Source organism: Hoplias malabaricus, chromosome 12, assembly GCF_029633855.1.
Source record: "Hoplias malabaricus isolate fHopMal1 chromosome 12, fHopMal1.hap1, whole genome shotgun sequence".
Classification (NCBI taxonomy): Eukaryota; Metazoa; Chordata; class Actinopteri; order Characiformes; family Erythrinidae; genus Hoplias; species Hoplias malabaricus.
This window is the reverse complement of record NC_089811.1, coordinates 40488446-40515944: the sequence shown is the minus strand read 5'-3', so window position 1 is coordinate 40515944 and position 27499 is coordinate 40488446. Positions and strand designations below refer to the sequence as shown.

The following is a 27499-nucleotide window of genomic DNA, read 5'->3' as shown; positions in this document are numbered from 1 at the left end:
ATACGATCACTCATCCATCCCACTCCGAGCGTCTCTGTGTCTTTGAGGAGAGATTTCACCTCACCTCTGTTGAACTTTTCTATATTCCAAAGCCACACATTCATGCATTAGCCGCAGACGTGTTGTATGTGTCGGCGTGGAGAATCTCATCAGCTTGCCAGCGTCCACGCCTGTTTATTTGTAATCAGAAACGTGTGTTTATTTAAGCTGAATTGCTGCTCCACCCTTCATCCCTAAACGCAGCGGTGGTAGATTGATTGCATCATTGCATTCAGCAATCAGATTACACATTGGAGGTAGCGTAATTACAGGTTTAGCCGATTAATACGGCTGATGCAATGAGAGAAGGAGTGAGAGAGTGCTCTTTGCACCTGCAACATAAATGGATTATTCACACTGTATGTAGGCTAAGCCCCTGTGTAGGATGGAATGTATGCTCAGCACTGCTTGTTTGATATGATTTTGAAGGCCTGCATTGTAATTTACAAGCCATTGTGGAACTGGATTGTAAATTACTCCCACTCGTACTGTATCATTTTAGTGGGCTTAAAAATCTCTCCTAGGGGGCGCTGTTAGTACTTATGTTTGTGTATCCAGTTCAGGGTCACGGTGGGTCCAGAGCCTACCTGGAATCATTGGGCGCAAGTCGGGAATACACCCTGGAGGGGGCGCCAGTCCTTCACAGGGCAACGCAGACACTCACACATTTACTCACACACTCACACCTACGGACACTTTTGAGTCGCCAATCCACCTACCAACGTGTGTTTTTGGAGTGTGGGAGGAAACCGGAGCACCCGGAGGAAACCCACGCAGACACAGAGAGAACAGACCACACTCCTCACAGACAGTCACCCAGAGGAACCCCACGCAGACACGGGGAGAACACACCACACTCCTCACAGACAGTCACCCGGAGGAAACCCACGCAGACACGGGGAGAACACACCACACTCCTCACAGACAGTCACCCGGAGGAAACCCACGCAGACACGGGGAGAACACACCACACTCCTCACAGACAGTCACCCGGAGGAAACCCACGCAGACACGGGGAGAACACACCACACTCCTCACAGACAGTCACCCGGAGGAAACCCACGCAGACACGGGGAGAACACACCACACTCCTCACAGACAGTCACCCGGAGGAAACCCACGCAGACACGGGGAGAACACACCACACTCCTCACAGACAGTCACCCGGAGGAAACCCACGCAGACACGGGGAGAACACACCACACTCCTCACAGACAGTCACCCGGAGGAAACCCAAGCAGACACGGGGAGAACACACCACACTCCTCACAGACAGTCACCCGGAGGAAACCCACGCAGACACGGGGAGAACACACCACACTCCTCACAGACAGTCACCCGGAGGAAACCCACGCAGACACGGGGAGAACACACCACACTCCTCACAGACAGTCACCCGGAGGAAACCCACGCAGACACGGGGAGAACACACCACACTCCTCACAGACAGTCACCCGGAGGAAACCCACGCAGACACGGGGAGAACACACCACACTCCTCACAGACAGTCACCCGGAGGAAACCCACGCAGACACAGAGAGAACACACCACACTCCTCACAGACAGTCACCCGGAGCGGGAATCGAACCCACAACCTCCAGGAGTTTAATGTAATTGAAAGTGAAAGGAAAAATAATAATGCAGTTCTTCAAGTTTGATTACTTTGTAGAAGTTCTATCGTCCGTTGACCTACTGTCAGCCTTTATAACTGGTACTGCTACCCTCCAGGGAGTGGGATTAAACTTTTATTGGTCTGAAATTGGATTTGCAAGTATGCTGGACACTGAAGAACATTCCCAAAGGTCATACTTTTGATAATCTATTGTATTTATGTATTTGTTTGTTCCTTTATTTTGCAGGTAGCCTATTGCTTGTGAGAACTCCTTTGAGGCACTCTTCGAAGGGGCTACACTTTCTCAAAGTAAGTTTAACACATTCTGTTTGCTACCAGTGAAATTGTGATAGAAATGGCCATTCTTTATTGGACTGGGACTGGACATATAACAAGCTTCAGGGGAGCGTGCTGTTCCCCGCCTGGGGAAAGAAAAAAAAAAATCATTCAAACTTTCCATTGACGTACATTCTGGGAAGTTCTGAGCAGCAGTGTTGGTGACATTAAACACAGCTCCTGTAACTGCCCTAAAGGAAAGAGGAATGCCACTGCTATTAATGCATTAATAGTTACAGTAATAAACGAAATAACACAATGTTTAATGCATATTACATGTTATATTTTTATCTTTATATTAAGATCTTGACATCAACATGTCCACCATGAAGATATGTGAATAGGGAGCACATACACATGTCATATGTTGGGTTATGTAGGGTTAGAGTGAGGGTCAGGCTGGTGGTGTGTGTGTGGCACTGAGATTGTGATGTGTTATGGTTGTTTTTGTGTCTAGGTGTGATGAGATAGTTTCCATCACCCCCTGCTGCATCCCTGCGTCATTCCTATCGACCCGTGCTTCAGGGGGATAGATGTGTGACACAGCCCTGTTCCATGAGTCCACACACACTTTTCCTTTTGCCTGAGGAGTTATGTATAGAGAGTCGAGGCCTAGTAATGGGGTGGTGATTTGAGTAAAAGTGTCCAGATTCATCACAGAGATTGTTTATTTAAGGAGTTATTCTGAGAAGTCAAAAGTAGTGCATATTTTCTGCATTTTACTAAGTTTGTTGAAGTGAAGTAATGCTGTTTAAATGTATCCTCCTGTGAACCACATGAACCTAAAATACTGCACCTGCAGCTGAGGTATCTATCTGACCACTGCCTCCATTGTGCATGTTAGAGTGGCTGAAATGCCCCGCTCACCCAGCAGCAAAAATGGTGAAGATGTTCCACCAGTACGTGATTATTTCTGTGTGTAGTGGTTAGAATTGTATTTTTAGAGTGTAACCAAATCACACTGGAAAGCCCGTCAGGTGCTAGGAGTTCACTAATTAAAAGCAACATCTGCAGTTGTGGGGAAACACTGTTCTCTGGTTTGTTTACGTTCAGAAGCTCCACTTTTAAGGTGGAATGGTATTATACCAAAGAAACTCATTTTTTACTCTTAGTTGTTTAGTTTTGTAGCACTTTTACTCTCTGTTTACTTCCTCTCAGTTACCACTCTCCCAATCAGCTCCATCTACAGCAAAATATATCAATATTACCCATCTATGGAGCAGGAATAGAGCACTATCCTCATTCCGCTTCATGTTTTTCAACGTTTGGAGGTCTATTCTTTGTCTAAAAAAATGCCCGCAGAGAGAAAGCCTAGGATACTGGACCGAGACATTTTCTTACCCATTTACTGACACAGGGTCTTTGACCTGTTTCAAGCAACAGCAAATGACGAGGAATTTTACCATTGCACAGTCTCTAATGAATTAATTTGGGCCGAATGTCAACTAGCTATTAAGCCAAACACACTCTTATTCTCTCTCTGTTTCTCTGTCTCTTTCTCTTTCTTTCTCTCTCTCTCTCTTTCTTTCTCTTTCTCTGTCTGTCTCTCGCTCTGTTTCTCTCTCTCTCTCTCTCTCTCTCTCTCTCTCTCTCTCTTTCTCTGTTTCTCTTTCTTTCGCTTTCTCTTTCTTTTCTCTGTCTCTCTCTCTCTCTCTCTCTCTCTCTATCTCTCTCTCTCTCTCTGTGTCTAGGTATTTTTCTTATTTTAAGATCGATCGTCTGTATTTTATCTCTTCATATGAAGACATTTCCCACAGCTAGGTCTGTTACAATTATTATAAAATCACATGATTGCGAGTGTTTGAGTTAATTGCAGCTGTCGGCTGGAGTTATTTTCCACAGGATCTAGTTTTTACAGCGTATGAACACAGCAGCTAATGGGTGCAGTTTCATCGGTTGAGTTTAGAAAAATGAAAATGAATGACGAGGCCAGCAGCGAGTAGTGTTTGTTTAATTGACGTTCTGGAGGGAGGGTAGGATGAGGATTGTCTCTTTATTTGACGGTGGGCAGAGGTAAGTATTTTCTTGTTTGTTTGTTGTGGTTTGGTAACATTTAAACTAATTTATTATTTATTTAACATAGGAACAAAATAGATTTGTTGACCACTTTAGGTCACAGGTCAGCAGTTGCTTGTAATGAACAAAAAAGGCAATTACATAGTTAATAGCTATTGTTTATGATCATTATCAAAGAAGTTCAAGGTTGTGGAGGTCTGCCACAGCACCGCTGACTTCTGCAGCTACAGAGGGTTTGATTTTATTTCTTTCAAAATTCATTACAGTGGTAGAGGGAGGTCAGGTTACAGTAAGTGTCACTCGATCACATTTATACTCCGTCTCACACTCACAACAACAGAGGAACGAGCTCGTGGAGCAGGACCTGTGGTGTTATACAGTAATCTTTTTTCTTTTCTGCTTGCAGTAGCTGAAGTTTAAAAAAAGGAGAAAAAAGCAGGGTTGGGTTTTTTTTACTCGGTAGAGCTGTAGGTTTGAATGAATTTCCTCTGCTGTATTTCTGTATAGGTCTTGTTTGACTTGCTCTATAGTCCCAGTGTTGACGCACTGTTTGGCTTAATGAATTCCTGGGGAATGGTGTGCTGCAGCTCTGTGTGTGAAGAGGATTTCAGTTTCTTTAGGGGATTTGTAGCGCTTTGATGCTTGGGACTTATTTAAAATACACTTTCTGATACAGAGCAGCATTAGTATCTTAGAGAGATTTGGTAAACAGCCGTTCTCATCATTCATTCAAGTGAGTGTACAGACCTCTGCGTTGTTTCTATGGAGGTGAGGTCAGTTTAGCTTCGTGCTAAACACTATGGCATGTATATTATTATTATTATTATTATTATTATTATTAGGCAGTGTCTGATATGAGAGTTCTGGACCGATGGCGATATCTGATATTACACCTGTACATATCTGCCGATGTATATTTATAAATTGGAGTTTTATAAAGTGTTTGCCGCAGGTGAGACTCCCGATCTTTGGTGTTGGTTGGAAGTGTTACTCAGCGTGCTACACATCTGTGAGTGTTTAAGCCTTTGATTTTGCACATTAAAGACAGGCTGTTTACTTTCATCTGCTGTCTTATTCATCCACACGAAACTGTGGAGTAAGATTCTAATTCACCCGCAGTTTAATTGTAATGTTGGGGTTTTAAAAGTCAACATGCAGTGGATCCACAGGCCTGCTCCTCTCAGGGCACAGGATACAGACCACGGCGGGACCGCCCGACCCGCTGTTAGGAAGTAGGTCACATGGTGAGGGACAGCCACTGACTTTCAAATGGAGCACAGATGACGTCACTTACCTGTGACCAATAAAGTGGTCGCTTCGCATTATGGCGGGGGACTGGATTTCTGTGGCGTGCGGACGGTTATCCCCTCTCCAGTGTCATGAGTGAATCCTCCTCTGATGAGCGTCGTGTACGCGTTTTGTTATATTCCTCCACCAATTAAAAACCTAGAAAAACTAAACTGAACTGCCTAAGGACGGGCGTCGGTCGACTACAGCGTCGGGAAAATGCTGCTGTTGAAGCAGAATTGACCACGGGTAAGTTGACCCCTCCCTGTTGCTCCCGACCTGGAGTAACGTACCCAGTATAGAGCTGATGCTCACGTCCCTCGCATCATGTAGAGAGAGTTGATGCTATGAACTAACCTCTGTTAACTGTTTTCCCTGGACATGTAGACTAGCTAGTATAGCTTAGCTAGCTATGGCTAACTAAAAGATAGGTCAGGTTGCCATATGGGATTGTCTGACTTTTTGAGGGTGGTTCATAACACAGCCCCTCACTGAGACCCCTGTCAGCTCTGATCATTTAACAGCCGGCTCTCAGCCCTCGCTACAGAGAGATTTCAGTCTCCTTTCTCTTTTCAGCGATACATCCTTGTTTTTATATTTCTACTGTGAAGTGCGGAGCAGGAATCCGTACAGCAGGAGCGATTACGGCTGCATAATTAATAGCTATCTAACTCAAATCAAGGCCTGCAATTACTAAATTACAAATCACAGCTGTTAAAGGACTGAGCCGAGGACAAACAAACAAAAAAAGACAGGAGCTTAATCCGAATCTCTATTACTTTCTGAATGTAGTTAACTTTTTTTTTATAAAAAAACATTTTATAATTTAATAACGTTGACAGTATTGTCATATGTTTAATGTGTGTGTGTGTGTAGGTCTTTCCTATAAAGGTCTTTATGAATTTGTATAGAAGAAGATCTTGGTGTTTCACATGAAGTCAGTGTGCTAACACTTAATTGTTTCTTCTGTGAGAGAGTAGAACAGCATTTTGTGCTCTTTTCTCTTCAAATACAGACTTTCTGACAGGATCGAGTGAGTCAACAGGAAGAAAATCAAACAAAAACAGGTCAATGAGATGGTGCTTTGCTTTCCTGTCAGGAAACACTGCGGAGAGCTTCCCGGAATAAGAATAACTTATGAAGGCAGTAAGTACTGAACTAGGAAGATTTGAGCAGGCGTCTCAGGGCATGGATGTGTAATTCCAGTCCTGGAAATCCTTACTCCAGCACGGTTTGGTGACATCTTTTTCCCAACACAGATCCCTCAGCCCCATTACATTGCCTTTTTTCTCAATTGTAAACGTTCCTGCAGCTACAATAATGACTTCATTCACAGGCGTGAAAACCTGTCCACTCTGTTCTGAACTAAACAAAGCAGTGGGTGTTCCCTCAGGACGTAAAGAAGACCCCCTGTGGCTGTTTGCTTTGCTTTACTTTAGTGTAAATATGGAAATATTGAGAGGCCGTGCTAGCGTGGTCCGTTCCCTGTCTGGAATCCCTCATTGGCCGGGACACGGTGGCCTTCTCTTTCCCAGATAAAGATGATATTTCCCAGGAAGCTCCTGTTGAGCCCAGGCACTGGTCAGGCAACACTACACATGTGGGTCAGCACTCTGCTAGGAGCTACTAGGCTGTAGTGGACAGGCCTGTGTGTGTGTGTGTGTGTGTGTGTGAGAGAGAGAGAGAGAGAGAGAGAGAGACAAGTATACTGTGCCAGAACCTGCCATGGCCACGCTGCTGTGTAGAGAACAGATGGGGATTAAGTGAGGACTATTTGGAGGTTTCTGGGGCTCCGGAGAAAAACGCAGCCATTTTCCTCATGTTCCCGTGGAGCCTGCGGTTCAGATCATACAGAGGCTGACTTCTAGGGAACATGTTCATGCTCTGGAGGCGGTTCAGGTTTTTAATTACATTTACACTGTTGTTTTAGAGTTGCGCTGTGTTTAAACCCAGTTAAAAGTCTGGAAGCAAAGTCAAAGTTCTTACAGAGACTTAAAACAGTGCATGTCTGTGAATGCAATTACAGTAAAACCCCTTAAACAATGCCTTGTTTGCATTCTTCCGTGCGCAGTACTTCAGCTTCACCTCCGCTAGAGTCCGTGGGGATTGTCGGGAAGATGATAATGACACACTAGAGAAGACACATTCGATAACTATGGGGACATACCATTGACTCAAAGCCTAAAAGGCCATATATCTCATGTAGAAAATCTGCTGTTGTTGACTGGCCACCCCTGAGCCCAGACTTCTGGAAGGTTAGTGCATACACACATTATATTTGGTTATTGATATTACCGTCTGTTATTTTACACTGGATTTTGTTATTCGACCTCACGCTAATAAAAACGGAATGCCTTGAATCTAATTGATGATTTCTACTGGAAATGAAATGCATGAGGATTGTTCTGGATGGAGCTCAGTGTGGTATTTTTAGTTTATTGTGTGTGGCCTGCTCTGGTACCCACACAGCAGCAGTGTATCTCAGGTTGCTATGATCACTGTTGAACCGAGGACACATTTTCTGTGCTGATCTGATGTAATAATGTAAAAATAAGCTGGTAATGTGCTCAGGCTCGCTCCCACTCCCTCTCACCATGGCTATGGAAAGCACAGCTCCTTATTCTCACTGTTTTGATTTTTTCACGTGTTATTAACACACGTTCACGACCGTAGATGGCTGCCTTTTGTATATTAAACACTGTAAGTGAGATGTAGGATCAGCTTTGACGTTTCAGGCCGTAATGGACACAGCTGTATGGGGAGGATTGTGTTCTCTCTCTGACTCCCCACACTTTTCTCTGGAGGCAGCAGAGAATGGGCCGGCGTCTTTGGAAGAAGCGGCACTGCTGAGCCATCGAATACAAAGTTGCTTCATGGCTTCTACAGAAAGTGATACTCAGAGACCTAGAGAGGCCCTTAGGAGAGCAGGGGAGAGTTAGTGTGGAGCCAGCAGACACAGGGGGCCACACAGCGCTTTTTCTAACTCACAGGCTGAGGAGGAGGAGGCAGCAATGCAAGGAAAGCACTTTCTCAGTCTTCTGCGGAGTCATGCCTCTCGCTCGCTCTCTCTCTTGTTCTCTCGCTCGCTCTCGCTCTCATTCTCTCGCTCTCTCTCTCTTGTTCTCTCGCTCTCACTTTCTCTCTCTCACTTTCTCTCTCACTTTCTCGCTCTCTCTCGCTCACTTTCTCTCTCTCGCTCTTGCTCTCTCTTGTTCTCTTGCTCGCTCTCTCTCTTCTCTCGCTCTCTCTTGTTCTCTCTCTCTCTCTTCTCTCGCTCTCTCTCTCTCTCTTCTCTCGCTCTCTCTCTCGCTCTCTCTCTCTCACTTTCTCTCTCTCGCTCTCGCTCTCTCTTGTTCTCTCGCTCTCTCACTCTCTCGCTCTCTTGCTCTCTCTCTCTCTCTTCTCTCGCTCTCTTGCTCGCTCTCTCTCTCTTCTCTCGCTCTCTCTCTCTCTTGTTCTCTCGCTCTCTCTCGCTCTCTCGCCCTCACCAAGAGAGCTAGCACTCATTCCAGGTGGGCAATATGGCAAAAACTAAATAAATAAAATCATATCACAGGACATCTATATTACTGTATATTTGTTGGTGCACAAGGGACACATCTAAACAGAAATGAATGAATTTATAAACAGACATCACACAAAATATTATGTCCACTTGAAAATGTCCACTTGGCTGAATCTTTACCTACAATGAAAAAACCTGATCTGTCGCATTCGGCTGGGACAAATATCTCTTAGGCTTCACACGTCACATAAAAGTGGCTCAGATCTGTTCTGTTTCTTCACGTGTGACTCAGGTGTGTCCTTTGAGAATGACCCCTGAACTTAAATGTTTTTCATTTTGTTAAAAACATTGGGAAATGAAATAGATGTGAAACTCTTTAAACCTGTCACTCATTTCTGAGAAAATAAACTAATAATTAGTAATGTGTTTTTTTAAAAAACAAACATGAGAAGAACTAATTTCTTAGCAGTTCTTTATCAGTTTTACATTGTTCATGTGCCTTCCCGGTGTGTGTGAGTGTGTGTAGCCCTGTGAAGGACTGGCGCCCCCTCCAGGGTGTATTTCTGCCTTGCACCCAATGATTCCAGGTAGGCTCTGGACCCACCACCACCCTGAACTGGATAAGGGTTACAGATAATGAATGAATATATGAATTTCTGTTATGATGAAAAGAAAAAAGATGTTCCTGAAACATTGTTTATCTGTTTTGGATTGGAGGAAAAACAAATGTCCAGTTTTGTTACAGATATCTCAGGATCGGTCATGTGATACATGCAGCCATGTGGAAACTAATGTTTACATGAGTTTAAGTTCGGTTCATAGCTGGCAGATTGTGAAGTAGTTCTTTTTTTTCTTGTTTGTATGTTTGTGTTTTTTGTGGTTGTAAATAGACTAAAGTCCTAGATAATTGACACACGATGAGGCTCCTGTATATTTGAATGAGGAGGACAGAAATGTGTTCACAACCATAACCCTATAGCTAAACTGGGATGGAGATGCATGTATAGTGTGTGTGTGTGTGTGTGTGTTTATGTTGAGTCTTGTTTCTTAAGCCTTACCATATGATCGAGGGCTATTCATGTAATGAACCATGAAAGTGTGCCAGTGCAGAAGGCTTCAATATTAGTGTCAGCGTCTGAAGAGCAAATGTGTCATTTCTAATTCTGACCCCCATTTCCTTCTATAGATAGTACAGCCATTATGGGAGAGACTCAAGAAAATGAATAAAACAAGAGTGGTAATTCTTGCTGACTGGATTAGGCAGTGGGTTCTGTATTCCTTCATAGTCCCTCACTGATAGTGGATGCTTGTGTAGCATGAATTAACCTCCCTAATGGCACCTTAACCTCTGACCCTTCATTCATTGTCTGTAACCGCCTTTCCAATTCAGGGCTGCGGTGGGTCCGAAGTGTACCCGGAATCTTTGGGCGCAAGGCAGGAACACACCATGGGGGGGGCGCCAGTCCTTCACAGGGCGACACACACTCACACATTCACTCACACTTATGGACATGTTTGAGTCGCCAATCCACCAACCTACGTGTGTTTTTGGAGCGTGGGAGGTAACCGGAGCACCCGGAGGAAACCCACACAGACGCAGGGAGAACACACCACACTCCTCACAGACAGTCACCCGGAGGAAACCCACACAGACACAGGCAGAACACACCACACTCCTCACAGACAGTCACCCGGAGGAAACCCACACAGACACAGGGAGAACACACCACACTCCTCACAGACAGTCACCCGGAGGAAACCCACGCAGACACAGGGAGAACACACCACACTCCTCACAGACAGTCACCCGGAGGAAACCCACGCAGACACAGAGAGAACGCACCACACTCCTCACAGACAGTCACCCGGAGGAAACCCATGCAGACACAGGGAGAACACACCACACTCCTCACAGACAGTCACCCGGAGGAAACCCATGCAGACACAGGGAGAACACACCACACTCCTCACAGACAGTCACCCGGAGGAAACCCATGCAGACACAGGGAGAACACACCACACTCCTCACAGACAGTCACCCGGAGGAAACCCACGCAGACACAGGGAGAACACACCACACTCCTCACAGACAGTCACCCGGAACTGGACTAGAGCCCACAACCTCCAGGTCCCTGGAGCTGTGTAACCTCTGACCAATGGCAGTGTAACCAAACATTGACCTGAGAACAGTCCATTCCTAACACTGGAGTGTTACAAGAGACACTTTCCTTGCTTCATGTCTCAGAGGGAGAGCGCTTTTCAGCAACAGCCTGCTTCTGACTGTCCCCCGTCACACTCCGTCTCCTCCTCACTGGTGCACACTAATTGACAAAAGATGAAGGGAGGGGTGCCAGTCCCAGACTGCCAGGCTGTTTTCACTGGCAGCCTGACACGCATAGTGTTTTTTTTTTTTTTTTTTTTTTTTTTTTTATTATTTTTTTTTTTAAAACACCACCTCCTACACACCATGGCAACCCACAGCACTAATAACAGAGCTCCAGCAGCTTATCAACATCAGGCTAGCATTTACACATTTCCCCCCTTATGCTCCTCACTCCGAGCATATGCTAAAGCTGCAGTCTCTTTCAAACGAGCAGCACATAGTGAAACCACTAACAATCCTTAACCACGCATCCCATGTAGCTGCATTTAATAGAGAGATGGGGAGGGGGCTGAGTTGGAGGTGAAATGGGAAACCTAAGCTGTGCTGCTGCTGATTGTTGAAATGGGGTACTGTTTTTATTTATTTATTTATAATTGTTTTTACACTAGAACTAAATGAAACTGGTTTCCACGATAAAGAAGGCTAAATGTGTGGCATGTGAGGTCACACTCTCAGGGGTTCTGTGTTGTACTATATTTTTAAAAAGCACTACTGTTTTAATTTTTTTTTTTCAAACCAGTGGTACCTGAAAGGCCAGGCGACAAAGAGCCTAACTGGCGTCGCTCTCTCTCTCAGTGGGTTGGCTGGCCCTCCCTCTCCTCGTTATTTAGCACAGTACTATCCAGTGCGGGCTTCTGAAAGCTAACATAACAGAGCTGGGCTTTTAGTGTTCTACCAGCATTTGGAGCAGTTCAGAAGTATGTTGGCAGCAGTTCAAACCGAAGTGGTGGTTGGCTTCACATGTCTTGGCGGAAGACGACTAACAGTTCCTTCCCAGCTTAGTAGCGTTTTGTGATTTTTGGAAACCTAGCAAGAGTAGGAAGAATTCTTTTTAAAATAATTTTACAGCAGATTTTATTTTGTTGAAAAATATGTAACCAATTGTGGAACTAATTTGTGCCTTCGTCTTCTTTGTCTTTGTCTTCTTCTTCTTCTTCTTGTTCCTCTTGTTCTTCTTCTTGATGTTCTTCTTTTTGTTGTTCTTGTTCTTCTTTTTGTTCTTTTTGATGTTCTTTGTTGTTCTTCTTCTTCTTCTTGTTGTTCCTCTTGTTCATCTTCTTTTTGTTCTTCTTGATGTTGTTTTTGTTCATTTTTTTGTTCTTCTTGATTTTCTTCTTCCTCTTGTTCCTCTTGTACTTCTTCTTGATGTCCTTCTTTTTGTTGTTCTTGTTCTTCTTTTTGTTCTTTTTGATGTTCTTTATGTTGTGCTTGTCCTTCTTTTTGTTCCTCTTCTTTTTGTTCTTCTTTTTCTTCTCTTTCTTCTTGTTCCTCTTGTACATCTTCTTGACGTTCTTCTTCTTTTTGTTCTTTTTGATGTTCTTTTTGTTGTTCTTGTCCTTCTTCTTCTTCTTCTTCTTCTTCTTGTGGTTGTTCTTCTTTTTGCTCTTCTTCTTCTTCTTGTTCTTGATGCAGGATCACGTAGCTGTTTTCTCTGTTTCAAACACAGTCAGTTAAACTTAAGAAGCCTCCACTGAGTTTGTGTGGCAGGGGAATTTATAAGAAGCAAGCACTGATAATGATATCCGTTGAAGGATGGTCTGAATGGTTAAGGGAAGAGTTTGGAATCCTGTAAGCACTGGTGCTTTGCCCTGCAACCGCACTGGAGCTTCTAAAACACAAGGATAATCTGCTTAGTATGAAATCGATTCTGTCGTCCAACCCTTCCATCGCACACTCATATCTGTGAACACTTCTGCTTTTTCTGATGCGTCTGTATTTCCTTTCAGGCGGCTGAACGTGCTGGCTCAGATGCAGAGAGACCCTCAGATACCATCTCTCTCTTGTCGAGACAGCATGAAAAGACTTTCAGATAGAACACAACCAATGCCATAACTGCCTTGTTCGGGGCTCTGCTTTACTAAAGCTTCCTAACACAGTAGACACCATTATCTGCTTGTGTGAGTTTCTTGGGGCAAATGAAACTGTGATGACTGCCCCACGTCTGGTGAGCTGCTCATCAGCTATGGACCGACTAGTACTGAAGGTTAAAGCTATTAATAATAGGATTTACCCAGTGCTTTCAATACACTTTGGGTTCTATTCCCAGCTCAGGGAGAAAACTCCAAACAAACTCTTTTAGCAAAGTAAAACTCTTTTAGCAATTCTTATCCAATCTACTTCAAATCTAATTTGGAACATGATTAAGTTCTTCTGGATTAAAGCATGTGCCAAAAGCAGAAAAGAAAAACATGTGCATAGCTTCAGAAGGATTTTTAGTTTCATCTAAAGTTGCAGTAATTGAAGTAATAATCAAAGTGGCACTAATGTGTAAATTACACTCATTTCAATACACAGTTAGTTCCAAAAATATAGGAGAAAAAGCCACACAAACAGGACATTAGCAACTAATTAACTACACTATATTTAAAACAAGGAAAGATGGTAATGATTTTTCTATGTGGGATATAATGCTGGGAAGCACTTCTACAAGGAACTACTCACCAGTAAAATGTACTCATTGGACAGTGATGATGCAAAAAATGTGCCCACAAATCCATGTTGGTTCCTCCCTAGATTCTTTATTTCATTTTATTTATTTATGTGTTTATTTACGGCTGAACCTGTACCAAGGAGAGTGAACATATGCTGTTAGTGAATGACCATCTATTTACTCTCGAATAACGATGGCTTTCACCGACCTGATTCTGCAAAGATTCTGTGATTTTTCTCCTCTGTCAAGGTTTTATTCCCTACGGCTATTATCCTTTAAGTTTCTCATCTCATTCCCTAAAGAAATCAACGTATATATGTGGAGCACCTATTATCAGAGTGTTTTAATGATCTCTCTCTATCTCTCTCTCTCTCTCTCTCTCTCTCTCTCTCTCTCTCTCCGTTCCCTATTTGTGGCAGCACTGTGTGTAGTGCACTAGGGAGTGTGTACTTCTGTGGAGGAGGCAGGTGAAGGGAGCAGTGCTGGAGGCTGGACGGCTCCTCCGTTAAGAGGATTAGCTGCTTACTTGCTCCATGCTAGCTTCCCAGCCAATCGCACCACTGACCAATAAACAAGAGGAACATGACCTCACTGTCTATTCACGTCAAATAATGCTCTCACCTAAAGCTCCTGTTCTTTTTCCGCAGTTTGTTTGTCTTTGCCGGCTTCGTGCTCCGTTGTGGCGAACAGAGGAACACATTTATGATTTATTACATCAGCCGCCGTGTATACGGCCAACTGAGAGAGAGACAGAGAAAGACAGAGAGGGAGAGAGCCACAGTCAGAGCCAGAGCCCTAGGCATGTGTTTTTTTTCAGCTTTTTTTCCTGTTCACGAAGGAGTATTTCAAACACACATGCCATTCATTTTTTATGAACTGTTATTAACAATTCATGCCATTTTATTGATAACATGGAAGCCTGAGCTTGCTGAAATAAACACCTTGGAGACAGAGTCTTGGTAACAGTCTCTAGCTCTCCAGCTGTTTAATTATCCCTGATATGACATAGAGCTTTAATTTCTACGCTCCGACACCGGAAACCTGCTTTTGTGTTTAAAACGAGAAGGCAAACAAAATTTAGCTCATATTCCTATTGAAATGTGCCTTAAACCCTCTTTATTTTCTCACATTTCTTTAACGTAACACTCTTGTTTACAGCATCGTGTCCAGCTGCTTTGACCACTCACCAACACAGAAGGATTTTAGATGTTGTCATTAGCTCATAGCAGAAAAGCGTACCTCTGCACAGTGCACTGATTTCTAGTTCACTTTTAATGAAATGAACTGAATGTACAACGGGTGGCACGGTGTAGGTGTCGCAGTCACACAGCTCCAGGGGCCTGGAGGTTGTGGGTTCGATTCCCGCTCCGGGTGACTGTCTGTGAGGAGTGTGGTGTGTTCTCCCTGTGTCTGTGTGGGTTTCCTCCGGGTGACTGCCTGTGAGGAGTGTGGTGTGTTCTCCCTGTGTCTGTGTGGGTTTCCTCCGGGTGACTGTCTGTGAGGAGTGTGGTGTGTTCTGCCTGTGTCTGTGTGGGTTTCCTCCGGGTGACTGTCTGTGAGGAGTGTGGTGTGTTCTCCCTGTGTCTGTGTGGGTTTCCTCCGGGTGACTGTCTGTGAGGAGTGTGGTGTGTTCTCCCTGTGTCTGTGTGGGTTTCCTCCGGGTGACTGTCTGTGAGGAGTGTGGTGTGTTCTCCCTGTGTCTGTGTGGGTTTCCTCCGGGTGACTGTCTGTGAGGAGTGTGGTGTGTTCTCTCTGTGTCTGTGTGGGTTTCCTCCGGGTGACTGTCTGTGAGGAGTGTGGTGTGTTCTCCCTGTGTCTGTGTGGGTTTCCTCCGGGTGACTGTCTGTGAGAAGTGTGGTGTGTTCTCTCTGTGTCTGTGTGGGTTTCCTCCGGGTGACTGTCTGTGAGGAGTGTGGTGTGTTCTCCCTGTGTCTGTGTGGGTTTCCTCCGGGTGACTGTCTGTGAGGAGTGTGGTGTGTTCTCCCTGTGTCTGCGTGGGTTTCCTCCGGGTGACTGTCTGTGAGGAGTGTGGTGTGTTCTCCCTGTGTCTGTGTGGGTTTCCTCCGGGTGACTGTCTGTGAGGAGTGTGGTGTGTTCTCCCTGTGTCTGTGTGGGTTTCCTCCGGGTGACTGTCTGTGAGGAGTGTGGTGTGTTCTCTCTGTGTCTGCGTGGGTTTCCTCCGGGTGACTGTCTGTGAGGAGTGTGGTGTGTTCTCCCTGTGTCTGTGTGGGTTTCCTCCGGGTGACTGTCTGTGAGGAGTGTGGTGTGTTCTCCCTGTGTCTGTGTGGGTTTCCTCCGGGTGACTGTCTGTGAGGAGTGTGGTGTGTTCTCTCTGTGTCTGTGTGGGTTTCCTCCGGGTGACTGTCTGTGAGGAGTGTGGTGTGTTCTCCCTGTGTCTGTGTGGGTTTCCTCCGGGTGACTGTCTGTGAGGAGAGGGGTGTGTTCTCCCTGTGTCTGTGTGGGTTTCCTCCGGGTGACTGTCTGTGAGGAGTGTGGTGTGTTCTCCCTGTGTCTGTGTGGGTTTCCTCCGGGTGACTGTCTGTGAGGAGTGTGGTGTGTTCTCCCTGTGTCTGTGTGGGTTTCCTCCGGGTGACTGACTGTGAGGAGTGTGGTGTGTTCTCTCTGTGTCTGTGTGGGTTTCCTCCGGGTGACTGTCTGTGAGAAGTGTGGTGTGTTCTCTCTGTGTCTGTGTGGGTTTCCTCCGGGTGACTGTCTGTGAGGAGTGTGGTGTGTTCTCCCTGTGTCTGTGTGGGTTTCCTCCGGGTGACTGTCTGTGAGGAGTGTGGTGTGTTCTCCCTGTGTCTGTGTGGGTTTCCTCCGGGTGACTGTCTGTGAGGAGTGTGGTGTGTTCTCCCTGTGTCTGTGTGGGTTTCCTCCGGGTGACTGTCTGTGAGGAGTGTGGTGTGTTCTCCCTGTGTCTGCGTAGGTTTCCTCCGGGTGACTGTCTGTGAGGAGTGTGGTGTGTTCTCTCTGTGTCTGCGTGGGTTTCCTCCGGGTGACTGTCTGTGAGGAGTGTGGTGTGTTCTCCCTGTGTCTGCGTGGGTTTCCTCCGGGTGACTGTCTGTGAGGAGTGTGGTGTGTTCTCCCTGTGTCTGCGTAGGTTTCCTCTGTGTGACTGTCTGTGAGGAGTGTGGTGTGTTCTCTCTGTGTCTGCGTGGGTTTCCTCCGGGTGACTGTCTGTGAGGAGTGTGGTGTGTTCTCTCTGTGTCTGCGTGGGTTTCCTCCGGGTGACTGTCTGTGAGGAGTGTGGTGTGTTCTCCCTGTGTCTGCGTGGGTTTCCTCCGGGTGACTGTCTGTGAGGAGTGTGGTGTGTTCTCCCAGTGTCTGCGTGGGTTTCCTCCGGGTGACTGTCTGTGAGGAGTGTGGTGTGTTCTCCCTGTGTCTGCGTGGGTTTCCTCCGGGTGACTGTCTGTGAGGAGTGTGGTGTGTTCTCCCTGTGTCTGCGTGGGTTTCCTCCGGGTGACTGTCTGTGAGGAGTGTGGTGTGTTCTCCCTGTGTCTGCGTAGGTTTCCTCTGTGTGACTGTCTGTGAGGAGTGTGGTGTGTTCTCCCTGTGTCTGCGTGGGTTTCCTCCGGGTGACTGTCTGTGAGGAGTGTGGTGTGTTCTCCCTGTGTCTGCGTAGGTTTCCTCTGTGTGACTGTCTGTGAGGAGTTGGTGTGTTCTCCCCGTGTCCGTGTGGGTTTCCTCCGGGTGCTCCGGTTTCCTCCCACAGTCCAAAAACACACGTTGGTAGGTGGATTGGCAACTCAAAAGTGTCCGTAGGGGTGTGTGTGTGTGTGTGTGTGTGTGTGTTTGTGTTGCCCTGTGAAGGACTGGCGCCCCCTCCAGGGTGTATTCCTGCCTTGCTCCCAATGATTCCAGGTAGGCTCTGGACCCACCGCGACTTGATGCTTGAAGCACAGTCCACAGTTTGAGAGAAGGGCACAGAAAGAGTGAAAGGTTTATAGAATATAAAAGCTACTCTTTTTTAAATATTCCACTAATTGAATCTGTTAAATCTGTGTGAACAAAGACGGGTCATGGCTCGCTACTTTGTGCCAAACTTTGAGAGTATTGTCAAACAGTTCAAAAGCGTTTAGAACACTTAAACAGAAATGTCGGTATTTTATCGTCTACTGTGCGTAACACTGTTTAAAAATATGTCCTGAAAATCCATAGCAGTCTCAAGTCTGTGTTGGACCAGGCCAGAAACCACTGCATTCTACTGAGATAATAACACACAGTCTCTGGAGCACTTTGCCAAAAACATTGTCTCTTAACACAGTGCTACTGCCTCAGAAATGCAACCTGAGTCACTCAAATAAAACCCATGGATCAATTCTGTTCCACTGTGAACATGTTCCACCTGCAAAACTGCGCCAATTAATACCTTCAGTTCCCAAAGTGTAAAACGTGATAATCCTGTTTCTGACCCAATGTCTTCGGAATGTGTTGCAGGAATCAAATTCTACATTTGTTTAAAAATCCAATGAAGTTGGTCTGTAAAAAAGACTATACAAGTTCTGTACATTCTTCAGGTAAATGAAGCTCTAAGAGAATAAACAAATCACATCCTTGTATTTATTACACCTTACAGGTAAATCCAATTTTATGGAAACGGGGTGCCAGTCTCTCGTTCCTAAACAACTGACAACTGACAGAGAAACGTTTTCTATTGTTGTCTTTGAGTCATTTTACACTGGATTTCCCATTGAACTCTAAATAGCAGCTCATCACAGACCCTTGCTCCTAAAGCTCTGAAAAGAAGCCTTCGTGAAGTAACTGATGTTGCCTTCTGTGATGATACTGCACTGATGAGGAGAACGTACTGTGTTTAGTGAAGTAAACTATTCCTTTGTGTGTGGCCTGATAATAAAGGAGAGACCTGCCCCCGTCTTATCTCTCGGTGTGAGTCAAAAGGATTCTCCAGTCCTCTGTTTGAATTCAGTGAGTAAACAGTTTCTCTGTTCTTCAGAGTCCCCTGAGAAAATGAATTGAAAAGCACAGTCTTAGTTTGTAATCAAGTTTGCTGTGTCTTTAATAAGATGTCTGCGGTACTGATGCACGTCCAGCACAAATCACAGGAGAGCTTACATGTCTGTTGCACATGTATTAATGAGAGCTCCATTTAGTCTGAATGTCAGAGCCTGCACGAGACGTTTATATGAATGACATAGGGCTCAGCTGGATCTGTTTATAATGGAGCTGTACTTTAGTCAGTCCTTTGCTCCAGAAGGACACAAGATGGACTGTGTGAGACTATTGACCGGCTCAGTGTGATCAGAGCTAAGTGTGTGATGGTTAGCGTTATGCTAATTCCTGTGGTTCTAGCTTCTATTTCTCAGCCGTGTGCCTCAAGTGCAAAGCTAAATAAGCTGGTCTTGGGTGATGTACTTGGACGGTTGGCTACGTTTGAGGGTGCGGGGGATTCTGAGTGAATTACGTGCTTTAACGTTTTGGAGAGCGCACTGCGGGCCGTGCACCAAGCACAGATTGTGAGGAACGGTTGGGGTTAGGGTACGTAATCATTTTTTATTCCACACTACAATGCAATAGTGTGAAGGAATGACGTGTGCATGGTGCAACTCAACAGAGCTGGATGCCACACAGGAAAACATCAAGTGCAAAGACACATTAATGGGAGACCTTTGAAGAGTGCTGACCACAGCAACCCCTTTTTGCCATTGTCACAAGACCCTGCTTCTCCTCTCCCTCAGAGGGACAGCTGGGTCCTCTGGCGTCTGTTATGGCACAGTGTAACCCCGTTCTGTCCAAGTGTGTGAGAGCGCTGTGATGTTGGAGCTGCAGAGATGGAGCCCTCATGCCCAGCTTTGTTGCTGCTGATGCCTGGAGAGTGATTTGGAAGCTGGCTGGTCAGAGAGAGACTGTCAGTTTGTGTGTGTATGTGTGTGTGTATGAGAGAGAGAGAGAGAGAGACTGAGGAGAGACATGTTTTATTTACTTATTTATTTATTATTAACTTATTTTTTATGGGGAGCTTGGGCTTGGAGCCTGATGTGTGTGTGTGTGTGTGTGTGATGGTTCATATTGAGCGCGACAGATATGCGTGGACTTCTGGACATTTCAGATTCAGTGGCAGGTCTTGGGCATGTTGCACTTTTAATTAAAAGGGTTTACAGACCTCTAACTTAGACTGGCTCCACAATCTATAAATGTTATAAATTGATATTTAAAATCGGAATTAACACAGTCCAATTCTTTCTGCTGAACGAGGCTAATGCGTAGTTAGGAGTTTTCGGGCATAGGGTCTAATCAATGTATTGTATTTTACGACACTAATTTAAACATAATACAACAGCACAATCAAGTGACTTAATGGCTAAAATGGCTGTGACTAAAATGGCTGCAATAGTGGCCACAAATATGAATTTGCGAGTAAAATAATTCATTACGTCAATTCATTATTTTTTATTATTACTTTTTACCTTGGAAGATAAATAAATAAATAAATAAATAAAGGCTGATCAGAAGAATCCAATGACATGGACATGTCTGGCTATCCTAAAATGCCTGCATGCTCGTGGCCACCCAATCATTGTAGAAAATGGTGAAGAATTCTACATCTCCTTCGGACCCGAAGAGGCCATCTGCTCAACCCCAGCCTGACTCTCATTTGCACCAGTGGAGCAGTGGGAGACACAGACGAAGATGAACGTAAACAGCCATCTACCTCAAGCGAAATGACAACCACCGAGAGACATTTCAAAACCTCGTAACTCAGGAGGTTTGCGTGGCTGACCTACATAGTTCACTACTTGGGGACCCATTTGGATGGAGCCACATAAATGTAGCAATGTGTGCATCAGGGTTAGATCCTTTCACATTTACACGTCACTACAGTTAAGACTGGGAATGGTCAAGACAAAAAAACGACTACAACTCGACTACGAGTGAAGTATTTACCGAATTATCAATGAAGAAGTAAAGTAAAAATCCTAGAATCAGTGACATGGAGTCTCCCTGAAGACACGGTGAGATTTCAGGAGCGGTGTGAAACAGGGAATGTGAAAGTGCTGCGCTGTGTGAGCGTCGTTCTGAAACACTCTTGAGTTGTGATTTGTGAAAGGCGTAACACGCAGCGCTGAGAAGGGCCTTAACTGTCTAAGTGGAATTGTTCTTCTTGCAGCATGTTTGCATAATGACAGTGTTGTAGCCCGCTGATGTGAGGCTGGAACTTGTTTTCTTGCTCACAAGCTGAACCAGTTGTCATTGAAGGCCATTGAAAGTCTACCCACAATGCCTTGTGCCCCGCTGGAGTGTGCCGCCGGGGCTCCAAATTACCCCGCCACAGCTGTGCCTGTTCTGCATGGCTGACCCCCCCGGAGCCCCCACTGAATTGATTAGAGCCTCTTACAGGAATGATGATGTGTTTAAAGAGAGATGATGGAGCATATCTCTGAAATTGATTATTCTGCCAATCTGTTGATAATGTCTTGCATGCAGAATGGAGAGTGTGAGGTAGAAGCATTGAGGGAATGCAGGGTGTATTGTGTTGTATAGACTGTAGTGTATTTGAAATATATATGAGAGAGAGAGGAAGCTTTGGCCTTGGTTGTATAGTACAGTGAAACCTTGACTTACGAGTGATTCAACTTACGAATTTTCTGAGATACGAGCCGTCGCCTGGTCGATTTTTATTTTTATTTATTTACTTTTGCTTTATGATGCTAGTCCAGATCTGAGTTACGAGTGAGCAAGCTTACGCCACCTGTCACAGGTAGCCCAGCGAGTGTCCGGTTCCCTTGGTTACCTCTGTCGTATTGCTGTTTTCTGTAGCATTGTAGCATAAGTGTGTAGCGAGGAAGTTGAATTAAGCGATAGAGCATGAAATGAAAAACTCCCCCAACCTCCTCCACCTCCTTGAAGATCAGATGCAATGCTACACACTTAATAGAACCTTTATGTTCTCATTTATTATGTATTATGGTTTTTATACTATTTTTTTTTTTTATAAATTATTTTTCTCATTTAAAACATGCGATTAAAAAAAGTGGTGTGGGTTTTGGGGCTGGAACGGATCAATGGAATTGAGTAACGAGCACACAACGAATTAAACTCAATGTTTTACTCTATTTTTTTTTTTTGTTGTTGTTTTAAACTTGTCTTTGATAATTATTATTTTATTTTTGATGGAGATTTCAGTTCCAAGTGTCGGGGGAAAAAAGAGCTCAAAGTCAAAGGCTTGCAGAGTAGCCACGTGATTGTTTCTACTAGTTCTTAACGTTAAAATCCGTCAGTTTAACCTTGGGATGGAGGTTTGTAAAGTACAGCCACATTTCACAGCATTCTGAGTCAGCAAGTCAGTGTCAGCGCGAATTAATTTGCTATTCACTTGTGTCCTTTGCCCTTTAACAGACGCTCACAGGCCCTTGTCCACTCCTACCTCCGGCCTGTCCCAGTCAGCTTTAGAATACTTCGTTAGCCACAGAGACACTCGGCCACATCGTTCAGAAATACAGCCGTCTAAAACCACTCTGTCCCTTTGGCTTTTTGTGGCCATTTTCTGGGCTGATTTGAAGTCTGAGCAAAACAACAAATGTTCAAAAAAGGAAACAGACCGTGTGGCTTCTGCAGGCTCGGTGCACTTCTAAATATTTTAATGGCTTTGCAAAGAGAGAGGCACACAGTGGAAGGGCAAAGTGTAAAATTTTGTGTGAGTTTGTGTGTTCGGTGACAGCTCGGGGGCGAGGGAGTGAACGGGGGAGATGCTGTGTTTGCACAGGCTGTGTTGAGACCCTCTCCATGGTACACACACACACACACACACACAGAGCAAAAAATAAACATCCCTCCTGGAAAGATATATTGCCACAATGTGAACACACCCAGGCCCTTTCTCAAGCTAAATGCTATACGCTGAAGGCAATGCAAAATACCACATGGTAAATTCTAATGCAAAGTCCCCTGGCTTAGTGTTGACAGATACTGCAGCATGCTGCTTAATACTGATTTTTATTTTATTAATACTAGTGTTAGAATCCCTTCCTGGGCAACAACACCATGCCCCTCATATGAGAATTCCTAGTGTTATGGCAAGACTCCTAACACAAAATTGCATAGGTCTGTAGCATGATCCAGATTCTAATAAATTATCAGTCAGATGCCAAAAATTAAATGTGTAAAATCATAGTTGTAATAGGGAAATTATCAGATTGTAAGAGCTGTGAGTTTTATTTATATTCATTCATTCATTATCTGTAGCCCTTATCCAGTTTAGGGCGGCAGTGGGTCTAGAGCCTACCTGGAATCATTGGGCGCAAGCCGGGAATACACCCTGGAGGGGGCGCCAGTCCTTCACAGGGCAACTCACACATTCAGTCACACACTCACACCTACGGACACTTTTGAGTCGCCAGTCCACCTACCAACGTGTGTTTTTGGACTGTGGGAGGAAACCGGAGCACCCGGAGGAAACCCACGCAGACACAGAGAGAACACACCACACTCCTCACAGACAGTCACCCGGAGGAAACCCACGCAGACACAGGGAGAACACACCACACTCCTCACAGACAGTCACCCGGAGTAAACCCACGCAGACACAGGGAGAACACACCACACTCCTCACAGACAGTCACCCGGAGGAAACCCACGCAGACACAGGGAGAACACACCACACTCCTCACAGACAGTCACCCGGAGGAAACCCACGCAGACACAGGGAGAACACACCACACTTCTCACAGACAGTCACCCGGAGGAAACCCACGCAGACACAGGGAGAACACACCACACTCCTCACAGACAGTCACCCGGAGTAAACCCACGCAGACACAGGGAGAACACACCACACTCCTCACAGACAGTCACCCGGAGGAAACCCACGCAGACACAGAGAGAACACACCACACTCCTCACAGACAGTCACCCGGAGGAAACCCACACAGACACAGAGAGAACACACCACACTCCTCACAGACAGTCACCCAGAGGAAACCCACACAGACACAGAGAGAACACACCACACTCCTCACAGACAGTCACCCGGAGGAAACCCACGCAGACACAGGGAGAACACACCACACTCCTCACAGACAGTCACCTGGAGGAAACCCACGCAGACACAGAGAGAACACACCACACTCCTCACAGACAGTCACCCGGAGGAAACCCACGCAGACACAGGGAGAACACACCACACTCCTCACAGACAGTCACCTGGAGGAAACCCACACAGACACAGAGAGAACACACCACACTCCTCACAGACAGTCACCTGGAGGAAACCCACGCAGACACAGAGAGAACACACCACACTCCTCACAGACAGTCAAACAGAGGAAACCCACACAGACACAGAAAGAACACACCACACTCCTCACAGACAGTCACCCGGAGGAAACCCACACAGACACAGAGAGAACACACCACACTCCTCACAGACAGTCACCCGGAGCGGGAATCGAACCCTCACCCTCCAGGTCCCTGGAGCTGTGTGACTGCGACGCTACCTGCATTTTACCCAGGGCAGTGCTGCAGATAGTGTCACGGCTGCAGAGATCCAGGGCTCTGGAGTTGTGGGCTCTAACCCCACCTCGGGTCACTGTTTGTGAGGAGTTTCTTCTGAGCGGGTTTCTTCTGTGAGCTCCAGTTTTCTCTAACAGTACAAAAAAATGGATTGAGGGGCTCACCATTCAGAGTGTGTTCCTACTTTGCTCTCAGTGATTTTGCGCATAGGCTCTGGACTCACTGTGACTTTGAACAGGGTGCGGCGTTTTCAGAGAATGAATTAATGCATTTTTAACCCAATAATATGGAATGCGTTTGACCAATCATAAGCTACTGAAGAGTGGATAAAAATAGTAAATTGTACTTAGCACTTGAGCCAGAAGCAAGAGTTATTTATTTATTCACAAATGAAATCACACTCCCAATATTGAATATTCCCCAAATCATCCAGCCCTACTCGGATCGCTAATGGACTTCCTGAAGGTCAGGCTGCGAATGAGTGCTGTTTGCCGGACTCTGATCAGCAGAACGATTTACGGCAGGGCTAGAGGTTCCCGCTGAGATCCATACGCAGCAGTTTAGCAGCTTGGGCTCTTTCCGGCGGCCTGCCCGGGTCACTGCGTTACAGGTGCGGCTAATGAGGTTTTCTCAGAGTGTAATTGCTTTGTAATGATATACAGCGACTGGGATGAACTCTGACTGACCGCCTGTCTCGCCTGATGCACATTCAGACGGAGCTGCAGACTCTGCTTGTTGGAGTCTGGCCTGATGTGAACGGCTGGCCAGATGTTTGTGCTGCGTGGGAGATAAGAGAGAGAGAGGCGGGCTGTTGACGTTGGCAGTGGAGGGGAGCTCTGTTGAGCTGAGCAAGTTAAACTGGAGCAGACGGAAGAGAGAAGGCTCCCATTCTTCAAACCCCTCACCTCAGTGCCCCCTTGTCTCTATCAATAATACCTTGTCTCCTGTAATACCACCGTCATAATCTCCACCACTCTCCACTTTATCACCACCACCACCACGTCCAAACCAACCCACTACCACCCCACACTCCCATCACACCCCTCCATCGCCACCAAACCCACCTCTCCACCAGCAGCACCACCTCCACTGCTGCTGCTGCAGCTACAGAATGCAGGGTGAGCTCCAGCTCCACGTCCAGCGGCAGCACCACTGTTTGGTTTGGATGGTGACCACTGATGCAGAGATGGTAGCTATGGCAGAGCAGCTGCTCCATCATCACATGCTCTTGAGAAACAATGAGTTCACACAGAGGCAAGCGTCACACAAGGCAATTACTCTTCAGCGTTGGTACTTGGCACGTCCGTATTTTTAACATTTAATGTCATTAATAAATGTCTGTGTAAAACCAGTTACTCATTATTTAGCCTCAGCATGCTCCATGTCCTGGAAAGAGTGCAGCAGCGTCGTTCTCCAGCAGCAGAGGGGAGGCTGAGGATGTGTTTTCTAAGGGGTCTTTTACTGGATAGTGAATCTGGTCTTGTCCAGAGCAATGACAGATGCAGGTTCTGCACACGTCTGTACTCAGAACTGTGGCCCATGTCCCAAACAAAGCCCATGGTACATGGGACATTTACGATTTTCATCCCATTTCTAAAAGAAAATGTTGAAATACGACATGTTTTTGTGATGTTTATTTTTCTGTTTTTTGTTTCTCATCATTTGACTTTATGGTGTAACTGAGTTGGGCTCTTGACAAAAACACACAGACACTTACTGCAACCCCACAGCCCCCTCCCACTGATTTACAGCCTGCAGACTCTTTCTCCTCAGGTCTGAGAGGTTTGTTCAAGTGGTAGCTCCTTGAGGGTCTAGTCAGATCCCAGGTGGTGGGGTGGGCACCTGCCCTCCGCCCCAGTGCTGCACATGTCACCTGGTGGACTTCATGAGCTCCAGCTGTGCTGGCCAGCTGGCCTTTACTGCATCACCCTCTCCTCTCCCCAGAGAGCAGACCCAGATAGCAGGCCCCAGGGAGCGCAGAACTGCACAGCATCGCAAACAAACAACCCCAATCTGTCAGGAGCAGGTGACTACTGAGGAGCGATGGCTGGGGAGTTTTTAGCTCTCAGGGAAAGGCAGAGGAACCGCTGTGAGCCCGCTGTGAGGATTTGCAGTGGGAATCTATCCCTGCAGGCCAACTGAGGGAGGTTTTTTTTTGCACAGCTCAAGCAAAATTAGATCATGGTAAGGAGGTCTGGGAGACATGGGCAGATATTTCATTATTATTTATTTATCTATTTTAATCAGTATATCAAATAAAATCTAATTATCGTTATTATTAAGGATAAATGTGGATTTTATGTCAAAATTAAGGTGTCATTTCCAAATTATGACGTATGTGGTGTGTCGGTGTGGTTAGAACATGGTAAAATCATGTCACTGTTCCTGTGCAGGGAGGGGGCGCTGTGGAAACTCACCCACTGAAATAAAAATAACCCCAGTAGCCCACCACAGTTGAGAGATTAGCTCAGAGTTTGGGGAAAATCCCGACAAAGCAAAGCGGAAAATGGACAAAAACACTCTGAGGACTCTTCTGTTCACTTTTTACACTCACAGATATAAGGCATTATCCTCTAAATCTGAGTCATTTGCGCAAGTTAGCTGGAGCACCAGTTAGCTGGAGCACTGTCTGTGCTGTGGGGATTAGCCTAGCTCTGAAAGCCTAGCTAGCTACTTTTGTGTGTGTGTGTGTGTGTGTGTGTGTTGGTGTACACTGAGCTGAATATTTAACCGTTGTTTTTTCATTGTTCTGATCTAATACGCAGTTGTAGGCTTTGTCAACTGTTCTGAATACACAAGCTTCCTCAAGAACTGTTCCCCAAGAACTTGGCAGCTAAAAAAGGCTACTTTGAACTTGCCCCAAACACTGGCGAGACAGGAACTCTCCTTTTTTCTGAGTAATGTGAACCCCCCACTCGGACGCACTGCAGTAGCTGTGGTTGCTGGTCCCCGGTGGTCAGTGGAGCTATTGGGCCTGGCCGCACTCATCAGTCGACAGCGGAGTCTGTTGTTTCCAGCGAACAGAGCAGGGCATTGTTTTTCTGCCTGGTCTGCTGGTGGCACACAGTCAAAACCAGCTCAGCGGCGTGTCCACACCACACACACACACACACACACACCACCCATATGGCTCTGCTCGGCTGCTGGAATGGAGGGAAGTCGTGTAATTCAGGGGCTGTTTGTAGTTTGTTATTTTCTCCCTTCATTCTCGACACACCCCAAGCAGAGTGCCGGCTCCCCGAGGGTCTGCACAGATACCATTTCAACACCCCTTCCATATCCGCCGCTGGTAAATGGCAGCCGACCCTGTTCTGTGCCTCTGTGGTGGAGCTTTGTGTGTGAGAGTGAGCTTGCTTGTTTTTGTAAATTAGTTAGGACCGAACTGTATTTACTGAGAGAGAAACTCTTTATAACAGTGCAGGA

At 45.9% G+C, this 27499-nt stretch overlaps 2 protein-coding genes across 4 annotated transcripts in view; one reads left to right on the top strand and one right to left on the bottom strand.

Moving 5' to 3' along the window:
* adarb1b (adenosine deaminase RNA specific B1b) overlaps positions 1–27499 on the top strand; it is a 162702-nt gene that overhangs the window by 59397 nt on the left and 75806 nt on the right. For all 3 annotated transcript variants that reach the window (XM_066686135.1, XM_066686134.1, XM_066686133.1), the window contains exon 3: positions 1899–1960. The gene's annotated coding sequence lies outside the window, so the exon portion shown is untranslated. The remainder of the gene's footprint in view (positions 1–1898; positions 1961–27499) is intronic.
* Positions 12069–14144, bottom strand: LOC136710446 (uncharacterized). Its single transcript, XM_066685945.1, has 2 exons — positions 14136–14144; positions 12069–12581 (listed from the first exon to the last, which is right to left on the bottom strand). The coding sequence occupies exons 1-2, from the start codon at positions 14142–14144 to the stop codon at positions 12069–12071; spliced, it is 522 nt and encodes a 173-aa protein (XP_066542042.1).